Below are 18764 nucleotides of genomic sequence, written 5' to 3'. Positions count from 1 at the left end.
CACTGCTGATGGTGGTCTGCACTATCCCGACCAAGGAGGAAGAGCAGGAGGGTGAACTGCCGGGCCTGACCTGTTGAGATGCTTGTGCTCCTGGACTGTCCTCTCAGGTGCCCTGACCACCTCTGCTGCCCAGCTTTCCCTACTGCTGCTGCCCCCAGTACTAATGTTCTTGCTGCTGGAAGTGTGGTTGGCCACAACTGCAAAGAGAACGGGCTGGTCAGCCACACCTGCCTGTCTAAATGCCATTGAATGCATTCCTGTCTGAGGAATGAGTGCTAGAGGAAATCCAAAAGGAGGAGACACCACCCTCCTATGAAAGTTATTTGTCTTGGGGTGGGGGCAGGACATCAGATAAGTCCTACCCAAATATGTCTTATGTGCCTCTCTCTCGTGCTCCCCTCTTTGTGTTACTTTGGGCACTAGACTGCTGTAGAAGACAATTTGAGAAATTGAAGAGAAAACTGATGTTGTCACAAGTGATCTCCCCTCAGCATCTCTTCCGTGTTTTCACTCTTACCTGCATAACCGACCTTATTTTCTTTCCTCTTGTACAAGGCTACAAGACAGCCTCATAACCCATCTCCTCTAGGCCTCTACTCCATCAGTTACCTGCTCCCTCCCATGTTCTCAATGCCTCCTCTATGCTCAAGTCTTTTCCATCCTTAAAGTCCCTCTCTTGACCCCATGACATCTTCTTGTTATCATCCTGCCTGTCTCCTCCCCGTCTCAACTAAATGTCTCAAAGTGTAACCCAAAATTCACCTTGTCCACTTCTCCATTACTGACCAACTCCTAAAACTATGAAACCTTGCTCTGCACATAACCCCCAGCATGGCAGGCACCACACCCCTGAGGGTACATTCCTTGCTGACTTCCTGAAAGCCAGACACGAAAGATACCCTTCAGTTCTCATCTCCCCAGTATTAGCTTTTTCACTATGTATGAACCATTATTTTCAGTATCACTGACTTGTACATAATTTTTTAATGCCAGCATTCCTTTAAAGGGCTACAAGATACATAAAGACTCCCAATCTTCATTCTTGTGTAACTTGGCAACTTTCTTTTGGATGTGGTGGATAAACCATAGATAGATCCAATTTGTCTGGGAATACAGACAAAGACTCCTTGTTGATGAGAGCACACGCCCATCCCCTTCAGGATGAAGTGTATTCTAAAGCCATAAGATTCTGTGGGAACCTGAGCCACTGCAGAGAGGCAGTGACGTCACTACTGCCTTGTTCTAGAAAGGCAGTGCCAACCCTGCATGGAGAGGTGTAGAGGCAGGCCAGCTGCAGAGGCTGGGCGCCAAGGAGAGTCAACAAGGGATTGAGGATAGTTTCCCTTCTTCCCAGATCTCAGGGCTCAGATACAAAGCCACCAGGGCCACCATGGACGGTTGTGCAGGTTGCATCCTGTGCGAGAGTTCCAAGCAAGTGTGTGAGAGAGCTAAAATCCAGCCCACAGTCTGGTCACCAAGCCATGTAGCGTGGCCTGTGTCCACCCAGAGCACAGTCACCTTTTATTTACACAGAGTGTTGTCCTTTCCAAGCCACATGCCTGTGGAGCTGTGTCTGCAGAGTGAACACCTGTTTTTAATTCCCAAAAAGACCAAAGAGGCCAAGGGACCTCAGAACACACAGAGCTGGACATTGTGGGTCTTAAGATGAGGAGAAACCACTGCTAGAAAATCTCCTCTTCTTTTGTATCTCACTGGCCTTTGTGTTGGTGGAGTCACAATGCAGTAAAACTGCCTGAGTTGAAGTCATGGCTCCCCATCTTCTATGACCTTTGGTAAATTGTTTAATTCACTGTGCCTCGGTTTCCATCAATAAGGTGAGGGTAACAATAGTATCAACTTCATAAGGTTGTCATGGAGGTTAAATTATTTTAGAACAGGTCCTGGTGCATAATAAGCACTCGATACACATCAGCTCTTAGCTAACAGTGTCATCCTCATGTACAATCACAGGAAGCCATCTCTCACACATCAGCCAGGCAGCACATCCTCATCGCCAGGGTCCTCATTCACCAAAGTTCGTGCGTGTTGTTGATGTTGTTGTTACTGTCATTGCTGTTTAGTACCTTTCTCTTTCAAAAAGGCTCCCAATCATGTGGATGTGAGAGTGGGGAGGGGGGCGCACGTACACGTGCACACATGTGCATCTGAGTGTGTGGGGTCAGAAGACCCAGGGCATCAGCCATGTGTGGATGGGGAAACTAGGCAGACTCCTTCAGCCCTGCATTAAAAATTGTACTTAATTCTAACTGAACAGCAGTAATTATCCAAAGCTGAAAAAAACCTCTTAGAAATGCCCCAAGTCTAGGTTTCCTTCATACTTCATCGCAAAGTGTTATTCTTGGACAGCTAAGACCCTGCATCTTAATTACCAGTTCCTCAGGGCAAAAAGTGAATGAAATAAATTTACGGGCATTCAAATGGGAACTGTGCTGGCCTTGACTGTGAGTAACCTCATCTTTAATAAGGCAGACCACCTGGCTTGAAACAACCCAATATTAGTCTTAAGGTGGGAGTGAGAAAGGAGTGCCCTAGTACATACATTTGCTAACTGCTCTCCCCAGCTGTCAGTAAGGGTGGATTGGAGGTGGTCAGCCTGAGCAGTCTAGAGGCAGGGAAACAGGAGTTTATGTCTTTAGCCAGGGATCAGCTACTTGAGAGTCATTCCTTCTTGGACACCAGAGCAGGGGCCCTCAGAATCTCAGCCAGTGGAAGAAAGAGTCCCCAGAATGGATAGAGGAGGCAAGAGAGAAGCTGGGGAGACTGACTCAATTAGCACATCAATCCCTGCGCCATCCACAACTCAGCTTTTCTGAATGCCCCAGGCAAAGGTTTATACCTAATCAGATAGCACCAAGCCAGGGATGCCCACTGCACTCCAAATCCCTGCAGAACTTTCTAACAGTCTTCGCATATGTGGAGTGCCGCCCACTGCGCATACTCTGGGACCTCCCTCCTGGTCTCCATTACTGACCTCCAGGAGCCACGCCCTGCCTCCAGCCACTACGGCCGAGCTCATTATTCTTGATGACTGCACAACATTCTATTATAGGGAGGAAGCACATTTTGATACATATGTTATTTCTACTTTTTCTACTATAATGAACAACCCGCCTCCAGGCTATGGGAACCTTCTGGACTTAATGAACTCAATAGGCTGGGAGAGGCTCCTGCTCTGGATGACAGAAGAATCCATCTTGGAAAGACTGCAGCTCTTCATTAATGTTAGGTGCTGTGGGTCACAAAGATAACGATCTGCCCCTCCCAGGACTTCTGCTTTTCCTGAATCACCTCTTGTATTCAGTAACCCCTAGTACTCCTCCAAAGTAATCGCCTCTCTCTGGTGCTTTTGAGAGTCAGACCTCCCTGGAGCAAGACTAGGTGTAGCATTCCACTTGGACGCCCCCCCCCACACACACACACACACACAGGTTCTTGTGTCAGCAAAGTGGAATAAAGCCATCACAGCCCTGCTTGTTCCAAATACCACAAGCAGGCTCTACATGAATCTTCTGTGCACTCATGGCTCTTGGGTAAGAGTTTCAGTGCTTCAAACCCAGTAGCCCACCTGTGTGGAGTCTTTGACTATTTGGGAGTGCCTGTCCAGGTGTTAAACAGCTGCCCTGTCTTCAGATTTCTGACTCTTATATTCTGCTTACCATTAAGGAAAATTAGAACTATGGGAATAAACTAAAAAAAGATGTCCTTTACCCAAAAGCCACATGTGAAAATCAATTCTTAGTCTTGAGTTTGCAATTCTTTTATCTTTGACTTCTAGCCCTGATGTAGCCCCACTGTTTTGAGAGAAGCCTCTTTTTTCAAAGTATCATTTTGGGGGGGGGGATATATTTCTTAGCTGACTACTCAGGCTAATCTAGTAGATTTAATCTTAAGATTTCTATGATTACCCATTTAAAGATCTAAGTATTAAATAGTTGTACTTTTTAGCTGTGTTATGAAGGCAAAAATACTTTCTTCATTGGAGTAACTATTTTGCTGGGCACCCTCTTTCATCTCTCAAGGCAAGTATCTCTCTCTCTCCTAAGCTCCAAGGGCCCCAATTTTGCCTCTGAAACTTACTTACTGACCCCATTTCTTCTATGGTTCACTTCTACCTCTGTGACTTTCTAATAAACTTTCCCTTACAGTTTGAGTCTTGGGTCTGAATTCTTTCTTAACCAGCACTCAAATACCAATACTGCTAAACCCAGGTCCAACACCTGGTACCATTTTTCTGCTGCTAACAGAATGAGCTTTACTAGAGTAGCACTCCTACCCTCCCTTCCCTGATGATTGAGTTTGGAAGGAAGAACTGGACTTGCATAGCTCTGCCCCTCCATCTCTTAGGATTGGGCTGTCCATAGCAAGCTTTTGTTCTGCTCTGCTACCTACCATGAGGGGTCTGACTCTGTAGGGAAGACCATAATGGCCTAATGCTGTCTCTGCCCAGGGCAAAATCTGGCCTAATCCTGAGGTCCTGAAAGAAGAAACACATTTCACCAAAGTATAAGCCACATTCTCCAATATCTGCTGTGTTGATAATAAAGGCAGATTGGCTCTCCATTTACTCATTCCTTTGTCTTTTTTAATTGGCTCAGACCTGGTCAGGGAAAAGAAGGTGTCATATATTGATCCCTTCAGATCTCAGGAGCTGTGTTTGCAGAAAGAGAATTTGCACTGTGTCTGGCTGGCATGGGAGTGGAGCAAAGGAGTCAAAGTCCCAGTGAAGTCTATTTCCTTAATGAACTGCAAAACCCTCTTTTTCCAAGGCTGGATCACGGAGGCCTGCCCAGAGGCAGGAGGATGGATGAGAAGGCCTCCTTGGGAGTGGGGGGGGGGTGTCCCCACTTAAGCAGCATAAGTACTCTTGGGTAAACCTATGACAAGAAACCCAACCAAGTGGATAAAGGAGAAGCCAAGACAATTCAGTGTCCTTTATACCCACTACTGAACTTCTAGAGGACCACCATCCACAGCTAATTTCCCTCTACTCTTGTTCATTCTGTGACTCCTCAAATGAAAGTCAAACACCAAAATGTGAAATACACTGCAATTTATTGAGAAAAGAAAATGCGACATAATCATCACCAGAGGATCCACAGCCAGGGGAATTAAGGAGATAGAAGTAAGTCAAGATATGATGCCCAGATGTGGGGAAGGAACCCTGGGGACCAACAGTCCAGAGATCTTGACCATCCACCCTCTAACACTGGCCCCACTGCACGGCCCTCCTCAGGTGGGGCTGAAACATGCCAGGTTCATCCATCAACCCCCAGGGAAAGAGGGAGATAGGCCAGAGTAGGAATCGGCCAGGCTGGGAAGGTCCACACTAGTTTTGGCTCAAGTGTTGCTGTCCAAAGTCAGGGGCCATCACAAGGTCACATCTAGAGACATCATCATCCCAGACTAGCAGCTGGCCCTCCCTGGCCTAGGAGACGTCTTAGGGATGGAGGAGCCAGGAAGAAGTTCAGGACCTGTGGATGCTAAGCAGAGAGTGGGCAGTGCTGCTGCAGGCTGAGAGGGAAGCAGGTGGGCATGGAAATTTGGCCCTGGAGGATCACTTGGAGCTGTGCTGGCTGGAGCTGGGGGTCTGAGAGAAGCGGATACCGGTGCTGCCTCCACTGCCAGACTTGTAGCCACTGCCTCCAGAGGACTGGATGCCGCCAGAACTGGAGCCCATTCCACTCTGGCTCACAGAGCTGCTGCCTCCACTGCTCAGCCTGCTGCCAGTGCCACCACTCTGGTAGCCTCCACTGCTACTGCCACTCTGGTAGCCCCCAGTGCCGCTGCCACTCTGGTAGCCTCCAGTGCTGCCGCCGCTAACGCCACCATAACCACTGCCGCTGCCACCGCTTACTCCTCTGTGGCCACCACTGCCGCCTCTGTAGCCACCGCTGCTGCTGCCACTGACCCCTCCAAAGCCCCCACGGCTCCCACCAGAGCTGCTGCTTGTGCTGGTGACGTTGCTGACCACAGCTGCAGGAGAATAGCCACTCGATTCAGGCTAAAGGCCCAGGTCTGTATCCCAGCTCCACCCTACTTGGCTGAGTGACTTAGAGAAAGATACTCAACTTCTCTGAAGCCTCAGTTGGTACAAAAAAAAAAAGAAGAGTAAACCTGACCCTCTGGTGCCCTTTTCCAAAAGCAAGAGCCAGCAGTATACACAGGAATATCTGGTTCTCCAACCTAGGGAACTCCCCAAGACCACAGGGTGTGCCAGTTTACACTAGGGACAGAGTGTGTGGCCTTGGCCTGAGACCCTAGGTACCATTTGGAGGCCTGTTCTCCTTGCACTGGTCAGGTTTTCCTGCCTGAAGGTCAGGGAGGATGTTTCTAATTCCTCTTTTTTATAACCCAGGAGAAGGTTTTTGAAGGGCTACTTACAAATGCTCACAGCACTCTGACACTCTCCAGACATCCTAAAAAAAGAAGAGGGGAGGTGAATTATTTCTACAATGAGTCATTAGCCAAACTGCTGAGGGTTCATAACTTTGGGAGTCACATTCTCCCATTTGCCCAACTAGAGGTCAAGTTCCCAGGGGAATGAAAGTTATCCCAAGCTGATTCCATGGCCAGGTCTCCCCAGGAAATGGGCTGCTTCTGGGGTCTGAGATGTCCAGAAACTCCACCAGCCACCCTCCATCTCTCATCTTCTTTCCCTTCATTCCCAAGATTATATTCCAAGCAAATCCCACTGAATTAGCCCATTCGCACCTCTCCTCCCCTGCTGAGACTGTCTTCCCACCCTGCCCTCCATTTCCACCCAGCCCTGGCCTTTTCATTTCTGACTTTCCTCTTCCCCAGTGAGCCCTCCTGGGGTGTGCTGGTGGTGACCGTGATGGTTGTTCAAGGTGGGGAAAATGTGAGAGGAGCTGACACTCAACACACGGGGAATTTGAAAATGTCCTGCCCACACTGCCCATCTTCCTGTGCCTCGATTTTGTTCACGGGGCAGGCATGTCCGCATATCTGAGCAGACATGGAAGGTCTGCACACCTTACCCATGTGGGCCCCACTGGTGTCGACCATCTCACAACTCCCAGTACACAGAGCACCACCTTCACTCTCACTCCTCTCCGTGGAGACTCCTAAGACATCCTTAAGTTTTCTTCTCACACTTGAGTTTTGTTTTCTCCATCAGACTGGGAGCTGCCCAGGGACAGAGGCTATGAACATGGGCTGCCTGGAGCAGCTTGACAGCAGAAAGATATCTCAATTCTTGACACGCCTTTAGCATTTGATATCCACTCACTAAGCCATTACCTGCTGCTTGCTATTGAGTTATTTTCCAGAGAAAGTATGTATCAGCCACCTCCTTATATGGACTCAGGCTCATGGGTGGGTGATTCCAGAACTGTCTATACTAAGCTGTCCATATGGTTACCACTAGCCACATAAAGATATTTAAATTTATTGAAATTAAATCAGATGTAAAGCTCAGTTCCTCAGTTGCACCAGCCACATTTCAAGTGCTCAAACGGCTAGTGTCTATTGCATTGGACAGCACAGATACAGAACATTTTGTCATCTCAGAAAGTTCCAGTGGACAGCACTATAACTTTTTTATGATCCCAAAGCACTTTTTCTTATACATCTCACGTAATAAAGATCAGCAAAGGTATGTAATACAACATTGACACCCATGATAAGTTGAAGAGTTGGATAATATTAATTAACAAAAAATAATGGGGCTTGAATGCTAAATGCTGTCATTCATTCAGGAAGTCCCTTACCCTTTGTCTGAGTTGTCCTCTCCTTATCATTCTGACTTCTTTCTTCACTATCAAACACCACTCTAAAATTATATCTGCAGAATGCTGACCCCGCAGCCCCTCACCTGCACTCCTCGCCCTCCAGCAGCTTCCTGTAGGTAGCGATCTCCACGTCCAGGGCCAGCTTGACATTCATCAGCTCCTGGTATTCACGCAGCAGCCGGGCCATGTCATCCTTGGCCTTCTGTAGGGCAGCCTGCAGCTCTTGGAGCTTGGCGTTAGCGTCCTTGAGGGCCATCTCCCCACGCTGCTCAGCTTCAGCAATGGCTGCCTGGAGGTTGGCGTGCTAAGGCAAGGGGGAGTAGGAGATCAATTAGCATAGTGACCAGGAAACAAGCAGCTGATCTTTCCTGAGAGGAGGTCTCTTCCCCATCCAGCACCCTTTCATTCCCTTCCTTAGAAATTCAGTGGAGCGTGCTCAGAAAACAGAAGTCAGTTTTGAGGTGGTTCATTCTTCTCTGGCCCATTATAATTGATTCATGTCTCATCAAGAAAAGGAACACTGATTTGCCGGTAAAGGTAGTAGTGGTCTGGTAAGTGGTTCTTTTCAGTAAAACTGTTTTAAAATTCCCTTGCCTAATCATTTCATTCCAGTGATATAAATTAGCCACCAAGTTTATGTGAAGTACGTGACAAATAGCTCACTGGGAGCAGATCCTACTGAGAGCTGAGTGTTTAAGGTCACCCCTACAGTTGCAACATTTGCTAGGCAAACCAGAATGGGCAACCATCTCTCCTTAGACAGCCTTCAAGAAGCCCAGCCTCCAGGAGGAACATCTGGAGAAACAGAATGTCCCAGAGACCATTCTGTCCCACATGTGACACCATGAAAGGACAGAGAAAGCAGGTGGCAGAGGCACAGCCATTGCTTCTCTTTCTCTCCAGGGCCCAGAAGACCTCCAGGATCTCTCCATTGATCTCAGACCCACCTGTTTTTTGACGTTCTCAATCTCGGCCCGCAGCCTCTGGATCAGCCTGTTGAGCTCCATGATCTCACTCTTGGTGTTCTTCACGTCATCCCCGTGTCTGCCAGCTGTGGTCTGCAGCTCCCCAAGCTGACAGAGAAGAAGCCAGTCAACATGTTTTTGCGAAATGTGGAAGCATTCTTGATGAGGGTCAGCAGGGCCTCAACTGGAGTGTGGGGAGAGGGGGAGGGCTCCCACCTTGGTCTGGTACAGGGCCTCAGCTTCAGCCTTGCTCTTCTGAGCGATCTCCTCATATTGGGCCTTGACCTCGGCGATGATGCTGTCCAGGTCCAGGCAGCGGTTGTTGTCCATGGAGAGGACCACAGACGTGTCACTCACATGACTCTGCATCTGGGACAGCTCCTGCAGGGAACATGGATGGTCATCTTCACTATCCTCTGGCCCCAGGGGATGTTGGGAATGAAATATTTCAAGAATTTTGGTCAGCAGAGATATCTCACAATGGGGCCAGAGTGGGACACTTAGAATAATAAGCTTGCATTTCAGGCCTGGCTACAGACTAAAGAATGTCAAATAACAAAGCTAAAGGAAAAGGAAATATACAAATATAATTCAGTGTCAGTCTGAAAGTGTCAGCCAGTAGCGTACCGTGTGGGTTTCCACGGGGAGGGGCACTCTGAAGGTGCTAGCTGGGATAGGAGCCAGAGGGAAGGGTAGAACAAAATGGGAAAGTAAAGCAGACAGAGAGGGACCCTGGTCTATGCAGGCTGGGGGAGCTAAGTTAGCATCGCCTGGGTAGGGTGGAGCTGAGCTCTGAGCCCTGTCATTGCTTTTGTGTGTGTTCTGCCACTTGACTGTCCCCTAAAGTTACACTTGAGAAACATGTTTGGGAAGATGCAGGCAGGAAGGCTCTGCAGCCTGGCGAACCAAGGAATCACCATCTCATAGAGGGTCCTCAGGAAGTTGAGCTCATCTGTCAGGCTGTCGGCCTTGGCCTGCAGCTCCACCTTGTTCATGTAGGCAGCGTCCACGTCCTGGGGGCGGGAAGGAAAGGGGCAGAAAGCCAAAAGATGACCCTCTGCTCCTCTGCCACCCAGAGCTCTTTCCTAAGTCTTCATCTCCCCTTTGTCCCTCACCCACCCCTCCTACTAATTGTGACTTCTCACCTTCCCTCTTTTAAAAAAAAGAAGAAAAGGTGTGGTTTTTTCCCCACTTAATTGCTTTGACCAGTAAAACCCCAGTGCTATAACAAACTATAAACCATGTCAATCAGGCATGGAGTAAGGGCAGAAAAACACATTTATCCAATATGCGACTTTGGTTATATGGTACCCAAAACCCACCCTCTTAAATAGAAATAAAGATATTCTTCTACCACTTCATCTGGATGATAACTGATTTAAACAAGTGACAAGTATTCGTGGATGGTTACTGTTAATAACATCCGAATAGAGTTGAGGGCTGAAAACCTTGATTAATGCTATACAAAAGATGTTCATTATTAGTTGACATCACTAATCAGCTCCTCAGTCATATTATACACTGTCTTCTCCACCAGCAATGTACTCAGAGCAGCTTCCTTCATCAAACACTTCATTTCCAAATGCAAGGAAAAATGGGCTTAAGGTCACTGTGCCCCGCAGCTGGCCCTGCTCCCTCCATGGTGGCAGTGCCCAGAAAGGGAGCCTCGGCCCGCCCGTCCCAGCGCACTTACCTTCTTGAGTCCCACAAACTCATTCTCGGCCGCAGTGCGTTTGTTGATCTCATCTTCATACCTGGGACAGAACGAGGCACAGGCTTGGACAGTGATATTTCAGAATTTAAAAAAAGACAAGGATCTCAAGCACTCATGTGGAATCTCCTCCCTCAGAGACGGGACCAGCCACACAGGGCCTGGGGCTCAGGAGGCCCTCACACTTGACTTAATGCTCTGCTGGCACCATCTGAAATTCTTAATAATTTTTTTAACAAGGGCCCTGCATTTTCATTTTGCACTGCACCCCCAAATGTATATAGCCAGTTCTGCCGAAGGGCCTTTCAGAGCTCTGGCCACTGCCTCGCCCTCCTCCAAGTCCCGGTGACAGACTGAGGTGTGGGCAGGCCGGGCAGAGGGAGACTTCAAGGAACCCGGCCCCCAGCTCCCACGGACATCACCAAGCACAGCGCGTGCATGTGAGGCCCAGAGGGGTATTTGCTCAGAGCGGGCGTTTCTGTTTCTCTTTCCATTAATCAGAGGTGCTTCTTATAGGAATTTGGGATAAGAATGAACTCGTGTCTTCTGAATGCATCAAAGTTATGACTTCGTGCCTGTTAATAACTAAAATCTCCCACTGAGAGTTTGGATTTCATGAAGGTTAGACTGGAATGGTTCCAGGAAAAAAGAGGTTTCTAAGCAATGAGAATATGAGTTGCCACTGGATTCCCAGAGCCCAGCAGAGAGCCTGCCACAAATGAGCGCCCACCAGATCTGTGCAGTTGAACTGGAATGGGGCTCACCCTGAGCAGGTGTGCCCACCCCCGTGGGTCCTGACCTCTGAGGCTGTCTGGAGCTCCCTCCACACCTTGAGAGGCCCTGTCTACCTCTCATGGACCTCAGGAGGTATGAGCTACAGCCCTAAACTGTATGAGGAGGCTGACTGAAGCTGCAGAGACGGGATTGGATTAGACACACTGCAAGTGCTTTACACAGCAGGTCCTGGGCTGTCTCCCAGGCTCCCTGGGACCTGTGGGGCACTCAGACTTCTGGAACCCACCCACCCCCACTGATTCCGGATGTCTAGGACTAGAGTACAGGAATGTACATTTCTGACAAATTTCCAAAGGGGTTCCTATGTACAGTAAGTGTGTAAAGCTCTCCATTCTAAAGGGCTTCAAACTCTGTGAGGCTCTCCTGTCCATCTGGGCTGGTGTAGGAGGGGGCCTGCCCAGACTAAAAAGCATGTCATAATCTGCCTCCTAGAAGTCTCAGTCCCCACCCTCTCACCCCCTTCTGCTTGGTCATCCTTCCCTCAATAAATCCATCCAAGAGTACTGACTGAAGGTGCAGTTGGGAACAGTTAAAATCCCAAATTGGGGTCACACCTCCCTGCTGACCCCCCAGAAGAGGAAACTGCCCAGCTGGGCCCTCACTTCTTTTTGAAGTCTTCCACCAGGACCTGCATGTTCTTCAGCTCTCCCTCCAGGTTCCCCCTCTCCCCCAGAGCCAAATCCAGCTGTCTGCGGAGGAAGCTGATGTAGGATTCAAAGAAAGGCTCCAGGCTGTTGGGGCCCGAGCTGGAGCCCGTTGTCTGCTGCTGGAGCAGATTCCATTTGGTTTCCAGGACTTTGTTCTGCTGTTCCAGGAACCGCACCTGCATCCCAAAGGGTAGAAATAAGGGACATGAACTTAGTTTTTTAAACGGCAATAGCCTGTTTTTTGTTGTTGTTTTGTTTAGTTGGAAGGGTTGTTGTTTGGGATTTGAAAAGCATGAGGATTTAGAAAAGAGAGAGCTAGAACATAAGTGCTTACTCTAAACCTATTTCACATATTCTGTCTCATTTAATGCTCACAACCATCTATAAAGGAGATGTTATCCCCGTGAGCCTCAGTTTCCTTATCTACAGTTGCCCAAAGTGATGGAGCTACCAAGTGACAAAGCTAAGAGTCAAACCAAGCACTTGCCCTGTCTACTGGGATCCTTCAGAATACATCTAAAAGAGGGCAGTGTAAATAAAGTTATTTATCATTGAAAACTTGTTCACCTCTGTGCAGGCCGTGAAAACAGTCAATGAGGTCCACTTTTCTCAGGTTGTTTCAGATTTTCTTTAGATTTACAGGTAATCTAGGTTTAACTTCCAACCCCAGCTTCATTCCCTAGACCAAGCACACCCTCCCCTGCACCAGCATGGACCCCTCAGTTTAATAGTTGCGGAAGCACAGTACCATTCAGAAGGCAGGTCAGTTGCCAACACTCATCACTGAGAGGCAGTCCCAAGATTTCCATGAGTGCAAGCTTGATTACCAGCTAGTTTAGATTATCAAGCAATTGCTTTTCAAGAGTAATTGAAAATTAGCTGTTATAGTGTCATGGTTAATGCCCTAATCTTAAAAAGATCTAAGAGCATGTTTGGACCTTCACCTCATTTCCCCTGGTCCTATCCCTAGAAGGAAATCAGGAGCCAGTCTCCTTACCCCATTTCATAGATGGGAAAACAGGGCCCAAAGAGCAAGAGAGTCAGGCTCACTGTCTTGTAGGGGCCAAGGCAGAACCAGGACAAGAAGCCACACCCCTGCCTCTAAGCCAGGTAGACCCCATTGGCATCTTTCTATATCAACCCCATGGGTGGCCCAAACCCCCTAAAATACCCCTGGGCTTTTCCCTCACCTTATCGATGAAAGAGGCAAATTTGTTGTTGAGGGTCTTGATCTGCTCCCGCTCCTGGGTCTTGACCTGCCCAATCTGAGGGTCGATCTCCACATTGAGGGGCTGCAGGAGGCTCTGGTTGACAGTCACTTCTTGGATTCCCCCAGGGAAGCCACCAGGACCAAAGCCACCAGGCCCACCAAAACCACCAATTCCACCAAAGCCACCAGCTCCACCAAAGCCACCAGCTCCACCAAAGCCACCAGCCCCTCCAAAGCCACCAGCCCCTCCAAAGCCACCTCCCATTCCTCTTCCACTACCAAAACCACCTCCATAGCCACCACCAAAGCCACTGCCACAGCTGCTACGGCCTCCCCCAAAGCCTCCAGTCCGGGAGCCACCAGCCACGCTGATGGAGATGCTCTTGTTGCCACCCAGGTTGTAGAGGCTGCGGCTGCCAAAGCCACCTGCCCCGCTCTGGAACCCACAGGCTCCTCCACCGGCTCCCCTAGAGCGGGCGACACAGCTCATCCTGCTGTTGCCGGAGACCACGGCAGAGCGGCCGGAGAAGCCCTGGCTCCCACCACTGAAGGATTTCTTGCAGACTTGTCTGTTCATGGTGAGAGCTTAAAGGTGAGCTAGCAATCACTTAGCAAGAGCTGAGAGGGATGAAGGCAGAGGATGGGGACAACAGAGGAGACTGGCCTTTATATACCAAACAGTTTGGCTTGGCAGAAGGAGAGGCCAGCAATTAGCTAAGAGTCATCTTGGGTTTGGTTTGCCTTCTAGGCAATAAGTTATTTCTAAGTTCCCAACACACCTCAAAAATAATCCTCTGGACCAAAATGACTTTGCTTTCTTAGCTTAATCACCCAAACTTGCCTTGGTTGACAAAAGACTGGAGCTCTCCACCCTCCCTTCTTGTGATTTCCTCAAGGGTCTCCGGGAACTCAAACAGAGCGTGATCCAGCAGGATAAGCTGGGTTTTCACACCAGGGAATCAAGAGCCATTGAGCTCCATGACACAAGGGAGAGGATAAGGCCTCTTCCAGGTGAGCTGTGTCCCTTCATCCAGTGCCAGAGTGCCATGGCCCAGTGACATGTCATTTGCGACCTGTGCCTACCACTTCAGGGAAATCTCCAGAGGAGGGCTTGGGGCGGGGGGAGTGGGTGAGAAGGACACTGACCCCACAGGTGTATCTGGCACCACCTCCACCAAAGGTGTCCGTTTAAGCCAGCCTGCCACTTGGGCTGAGAAATGCTGCTCATGGGAAGCAAATGTGGAGATAAAATGTGTGACCCGTGGGAAAAGTGAGGGCCATATGGAAGCAAACAAGTGTGAGGCTTGGACATGGACAGGAAGGAGTCTCAGACCAAACCCCTCCACCGCCATCCTAGACCAACAGCAGGTGATTTCTGGATCCAGAAGCAAGAGAGGAGAGCATGTGGGCATCCTTCAGTTGGCTGATGGAGTCAGCTCAGAGACCCCATTCGTCTTGAGATGAGAGTGTGAGCTGTGTCAGATCTGGTGGCCTTAGCGTCCCCTCTCCCCTCAGCACGTGGTCTGAGTTAGATCCCCCTCCCTGTTTTCCCACCATACCCTATACTTTTCCCACTGTGGCCCTGACTCAGTGCGTACTTATCCGCTCATTTGTCAGTGTCCCCCTAGGCCTGAGCTTGTTGAAAGGAGGAAACGAGTCCCGTTCATCCTCCATCTGCAGCTTCTTGCATAGGGTAAGCGCAACACAAACACATCTTAACTGACTGATGGCCAGTGTCTAAGAACATAAATATCTAAGTCCAGGCCCCACCCCAGTCTTATGGAATGAAGATCTTCACAGAAAGGACTTGAATGTCTGTAGTTTTAACAAGCCCTCTCGTCATTCTTTTCCCCCCCGCCCCCCAAAATATATCTTTATTGATTTCAGAGAGAGGAAAGGAGAGGGAGAGAGAGAGAGAAACATCAATGATGAAAGAGTCATTTATCAAGCCCACAACCCAGGCATGTGCCCTGACCGGGAATCGAACCCCAATCGCCTGGATCCTAGGTCGACGCTCAACCGCTCAGCCACGCCTGGCTGGGCCCTCCTGTCATTCTTAAGTTGGGGAAGCCCTGGTCTAGACTATGAGTGTTCCATCTGAGCTGGGGAGTGTGGGGAGGGGAATGAAGACCCTTGGTGGCAGAGTGGGTACACTGACACATTACTGCTCCAACTTACAACAGCTCAACTGTCCCCTACCCCCACGCAACCCACCTCAACACTCAGCCATACCACACATGGCAAGGGCAAATTCTCAGGTTGTTGTCTACATATGGGACTACACAAGGTTTGACAGGAGCAGAGGGGGGTGATTCTAGACTCCCCCAGGAATAGGTGGTTGCTATATCTCCAGAATTCCAGTCAAATCAGCAGTAAGCACTCTGTCTTTTTGGGATGGTTTCCAGACAAGGCAGTCTGGGGCAGAAGACTGACCTAAAAGACCCTGAAGGACCCCAAGAGGAGCAATTGTGAGTTCTCTGCTGCTAATTCTCAGTTCTCTGCTCTGCAGTCTGACTAGAGCCAGTCTGCATGGTTAGAATCCCAGATCCACCATTCACTAGCTCTTTGACCTTAGAAAAGTCATTAACTTTTATGCGTCTCGGTTTCCTCAACTATAAAATGAGGGTGATAATAGCAGGTACTTTGTGGGGTTATTGTGAACTTTAAACAAGTTATAAAATGCTCCATACAGTATGTGAACTGCTAGTACTCTATTTAGAGACATGGGGGAAGGGAATAACTTATGTCTGGCCTCAGCTATTCTCAAAACAAGTTTGCACCCCTGAGAAACTCATGAAAGGATGGTAGGGAAAGGAAGCTGAGTGTGAGTGGAGAGTAAGAAAATCAACTGGAAGAGTAGAGAGCAAGACCTCTGCTCAGATGGATTTGGGTTGGGTGACCTTGGGCTGTGATGTAACACATAAGTCTGTGTTCTGATCTGTCAAATCCCTTCCTACCTCATTGGTTGGTGGTGAGCCTCACAGGATAAATGTAAGTGAAAGTCCTTTGAAAATTACAAATTGCCACACAAGAGTAAGGTAACTGTGGTCTGAGAGAAAGCCTGTCATCATGGGCTTCAGAAGATCTGGGTTCATATCCCTTGTCTACCTCTCACTGTGTGGTGAACTTGGACAAGGGCCTTGACTTCTTTGTGCCACTCTTTCCTTATTTGTAAAATGAGAATTCCACCTTACTTGCAGGACTGTTTTAATATTTAAGAAGTGTCCAGCAACAAATGTTTGGATTTTTGTAAAAACATTACCCATCCAATCACGAAGAGGATTCTGTCTGGGGTTCTTCTTTGAGACGTTTACTCCACCCATTAATTGAGTGCCAATCTCTCTTGCTGAGGTCTTTATTGGTATCTGCTGAAATTCCTTTAAAAGCAGACCAAATACCCTCCCTGGGAAAAAGCCTGAGCAGGCTCACCTGAAGCCCCAGGGGAGAGCCTAAAGCAAACAAGGAAAGACATCAGTGTCTCCGATGCCCTTCCCCTCCCTTGGCTCCAGGGCTGAGGCAGTGGTGGCAGCCTCCTGAGCATGGCTCATCTCTGCCACCCTAGCATACGCTGGAGAGAAAGGCTGGAGAGAGGCGATGGGCAGATCACAAAAGCACGGGTTGGGCTGGGTTCCCTTAATCCACGTCTCCCAAGCCTGCCAAAGCATCACCTTATTTTGCCACTTGGAGTTGTTTTCTCAGCAGTTGAGTGAAGTCGCTGGAAATATCCAGAGTTAGCATCCTTGGCAACGTGTTTCTTACTCACTGCAGGATCTTTTAGAGCAGTGGCGTCTAAATGGGCTGCCTGCTGTCAACAGTCTGAGTTCTAGTCATGCGCCTGCCAGAACCATCTGTGTGAAGGTTGCCAAGTGGTGGAGAGCTCTGGGTCTCTATTTCCTCATCTATAAAATAGGGGGAATTGTCACCAGGCAGTTATTTCCTAACTGAATTGTTCTCTGGTATTTGCTGCAGTGAGAATGTTTAGAGTGACCTGCAATGTAATTGTGGGTGGAGGTATCATGAGACAGTAGTCATTACCTGCAGGTCAAGGGGAGCAACATCCCTCTCCACCTGGGGCCAAAGATGAAGGGGTGAGAGTTACACGCTCCTTTATATGTGTGGATTCATGGCTCCAACTTTCTAGGTCATTATTAATTTGTTTTCCAAAAAATGAAAAATGAACAATCATTCTAGATATGCTGCCTTGGACTAAGATTACCATTGTTTTCTCCTTTTTATTTATCATCTTAAAATAAAAACTTATCACTACTAAAATAAGGTTATTTAACAAATGAACAGTAAAAATATATTACCATATAGAGCTAGCTCCCTTTACAGCTAAAGCTTGTTAAAAGGTATGCTAAATCCTTCAGTTACTAAGTCTTAGCTGTTAGCAATCACAATTTATTCTAATTCTGGTCTTCTCTTCAGACTTGGTTAAAATATTCTTCAACTCACCCCTAAATCCTTGTCAGGTACTAGATTCTCTCCTAGGGCTTGTCTAGGGCAGAGTTCTATCCCCCAAGATCACCTTGATTAAAAGGTTCTGTGGTCAAATAAATTTGGGAAATGAAAATTCTATAGCTTTCTCTTGGGATTTTAATAAAACTCATTCACATATTAAAAGCCCTGAGAAGTCCTGTAGAAAAGAATCATTTACTTTTACTTAATCAAAGCTTCCCAAACAAACTTAACAACAAAACCTTTCTATCTTGACCCCTATTAACACGCAGTTGAATATACTTGGAGAAGCACTAGTCCAACTATGCATCCAGAATGGAAAAGAATATGCAGATAGGGCAGTTGGGGTTAAGGCATAAGGTCAGGGAGACTTGCCTCATCCCTGGAAAGAAAGCACTTGCTCCAAGTGAGAGAAACAGAGGAAGCTGAGAGCAGACTAAGACCTGCAGGTTACAGAAGCTGGGGGAAGGGCTCTGGGATGCTGGAAAATGGAAAAGGTCCCTGAGGACCAATTCTCCTATCAATGTATATTTCTCAGCAGCCATGGATCTTGCTGGATCTTTTGGAAAGCCATTGACCTTCCTTCAGGGAGCACCGTGGGAAAGGGGCCTCATACCTGTTCATTGGATGCTAGATTTTCTGGAATGCAAGTGACAGCACCTCCTCCCTCTCTTACCCTGCAGCTTGGAGGAGTGGAAAACATGGAGGCCTTGGAGTTAGGCCCATGTTCAAAGCTCAGCCTCTCCACTTTCCAGTTACATGGCCTCCAGGAAGTTGTTTTACCCTTAGGCCTCAGTTTTCTGGTCTGTAAGTTGGGGTTAGCATAGCCTCCTCATCGGGCTTCAGGGAGGACTACAGGAAGCAGTGTTAGAAAGCCCTACACTGGGCAGATGCTCAGCCTATGGCAGCCCTTGTGATGGTAATGTCTATGTACGAAGCCCTTCTAGGAGTTGTCAGTTTGGAGGTTGAGGAAGAAGGAGGAGTTCTAAAGGGTAGTCAGTCCTATTTAAGGTCAATGCAGCATTGAAATCTGGTTTCTGCATAAAATTGCAAAGAATCACAGCTTCTGAATTGTGAGGTACATAAAAGCCATTCTCTCCTGCCTGGCCAAGCCAGTTTTCCACTCCAGGCTCATCAGTAATATAAACCATCAATCAACAAATATTTATTGAGTTACTGCATACTTTCCAGAATTGTGGGGACTAT

At 48.2% G+C, this 18764-nt stretch overlaps 1 protein-coding gene across 2 annotated transcripts; it reads right to left on the bottom strand.

Moving 5' to 3' along the window:
- Positions 1 to 5575: 5575 nt before the first annotated feature.
- On the bottom strand, positions 5576 to 13677 carry LOC107528175 (keratin, type II cytoskeletal 2 oral-like). Of its 2 annotated transcripts, XM_087813906.1 has the most exons (10): positions 13081 to 13677; positions 11846 to 12066; positions 10431 to 10491; positions 9655 to 9750; positions 8954 to 9118; positions 8720 to 8845; positions 7856 to 8076; positions 6403 to 6437; positions 5869 to 5994; positions 5576 to 5766 (listed from the first exon to the last, which is right to left on the bottom strand). In XM_087813906.1, exons 1-10 carry the CDS (start codon positions 13675 to 13677, stop codon positions 5576 to 5578), a joined length of 1839 nt encoding a protein of 612 aa, XP_087670032.1. The 2 variants fall into 2 exon arrangements, with proteins under 2 accessions (XP_087670032.1, XP_016056599.2); XM_016201113.2 differs by having other exon boundaries at positions 5576 to 5994.
- Positions 13678 to 18764: the final 5087 nt, after the last annotated feature.

The sequence above is a fragment of the Miniopterus natalensis genome, chromosome 2, assembly GCF_054644295.1.
Source record: "Miniopterus natalensis isolate mMinNat1 chromosome 2, mMinNat1.hap1, whole genome shotgun sequence".
NCBI classification, from domain to species: domain Eukaryota; kingdom Metazoa; phylum Chordata; class Mammalia; order Chiroptera; family Miniopteridae; genus Miniopterus; species Miniopterus natalensis.
The sequence above is the reverse complement of the archived record's forward strand: the minus strand, read 5'-3'. Positions and strand labels throughout refer to the sequence as shown.

Coding starts and splice junctions, on each gene's coding strand:
- LOC107528175 (XM_016201113.2), bottom strand. CDS start 13,677: ATGAACAGACAAGTCTGCAAGAAATCCTTCAGTGGTGGGAGCCAGGGC. Junction 8,846..8,953: donor AGGCCCTGTACCAGACCAAG/GTGGGAGCCCTC, acceptor CTTCTCTGTCAG/CTTGGGGAGCTGCAGACCAC. Junction 5,995..6,402: donor TCAGAGTGCTGTGAGCATTT/GTAAGTAGCCCT, acceptor ATTCTCCTGCAG/CTGTGGTCAGCAACGTCACC.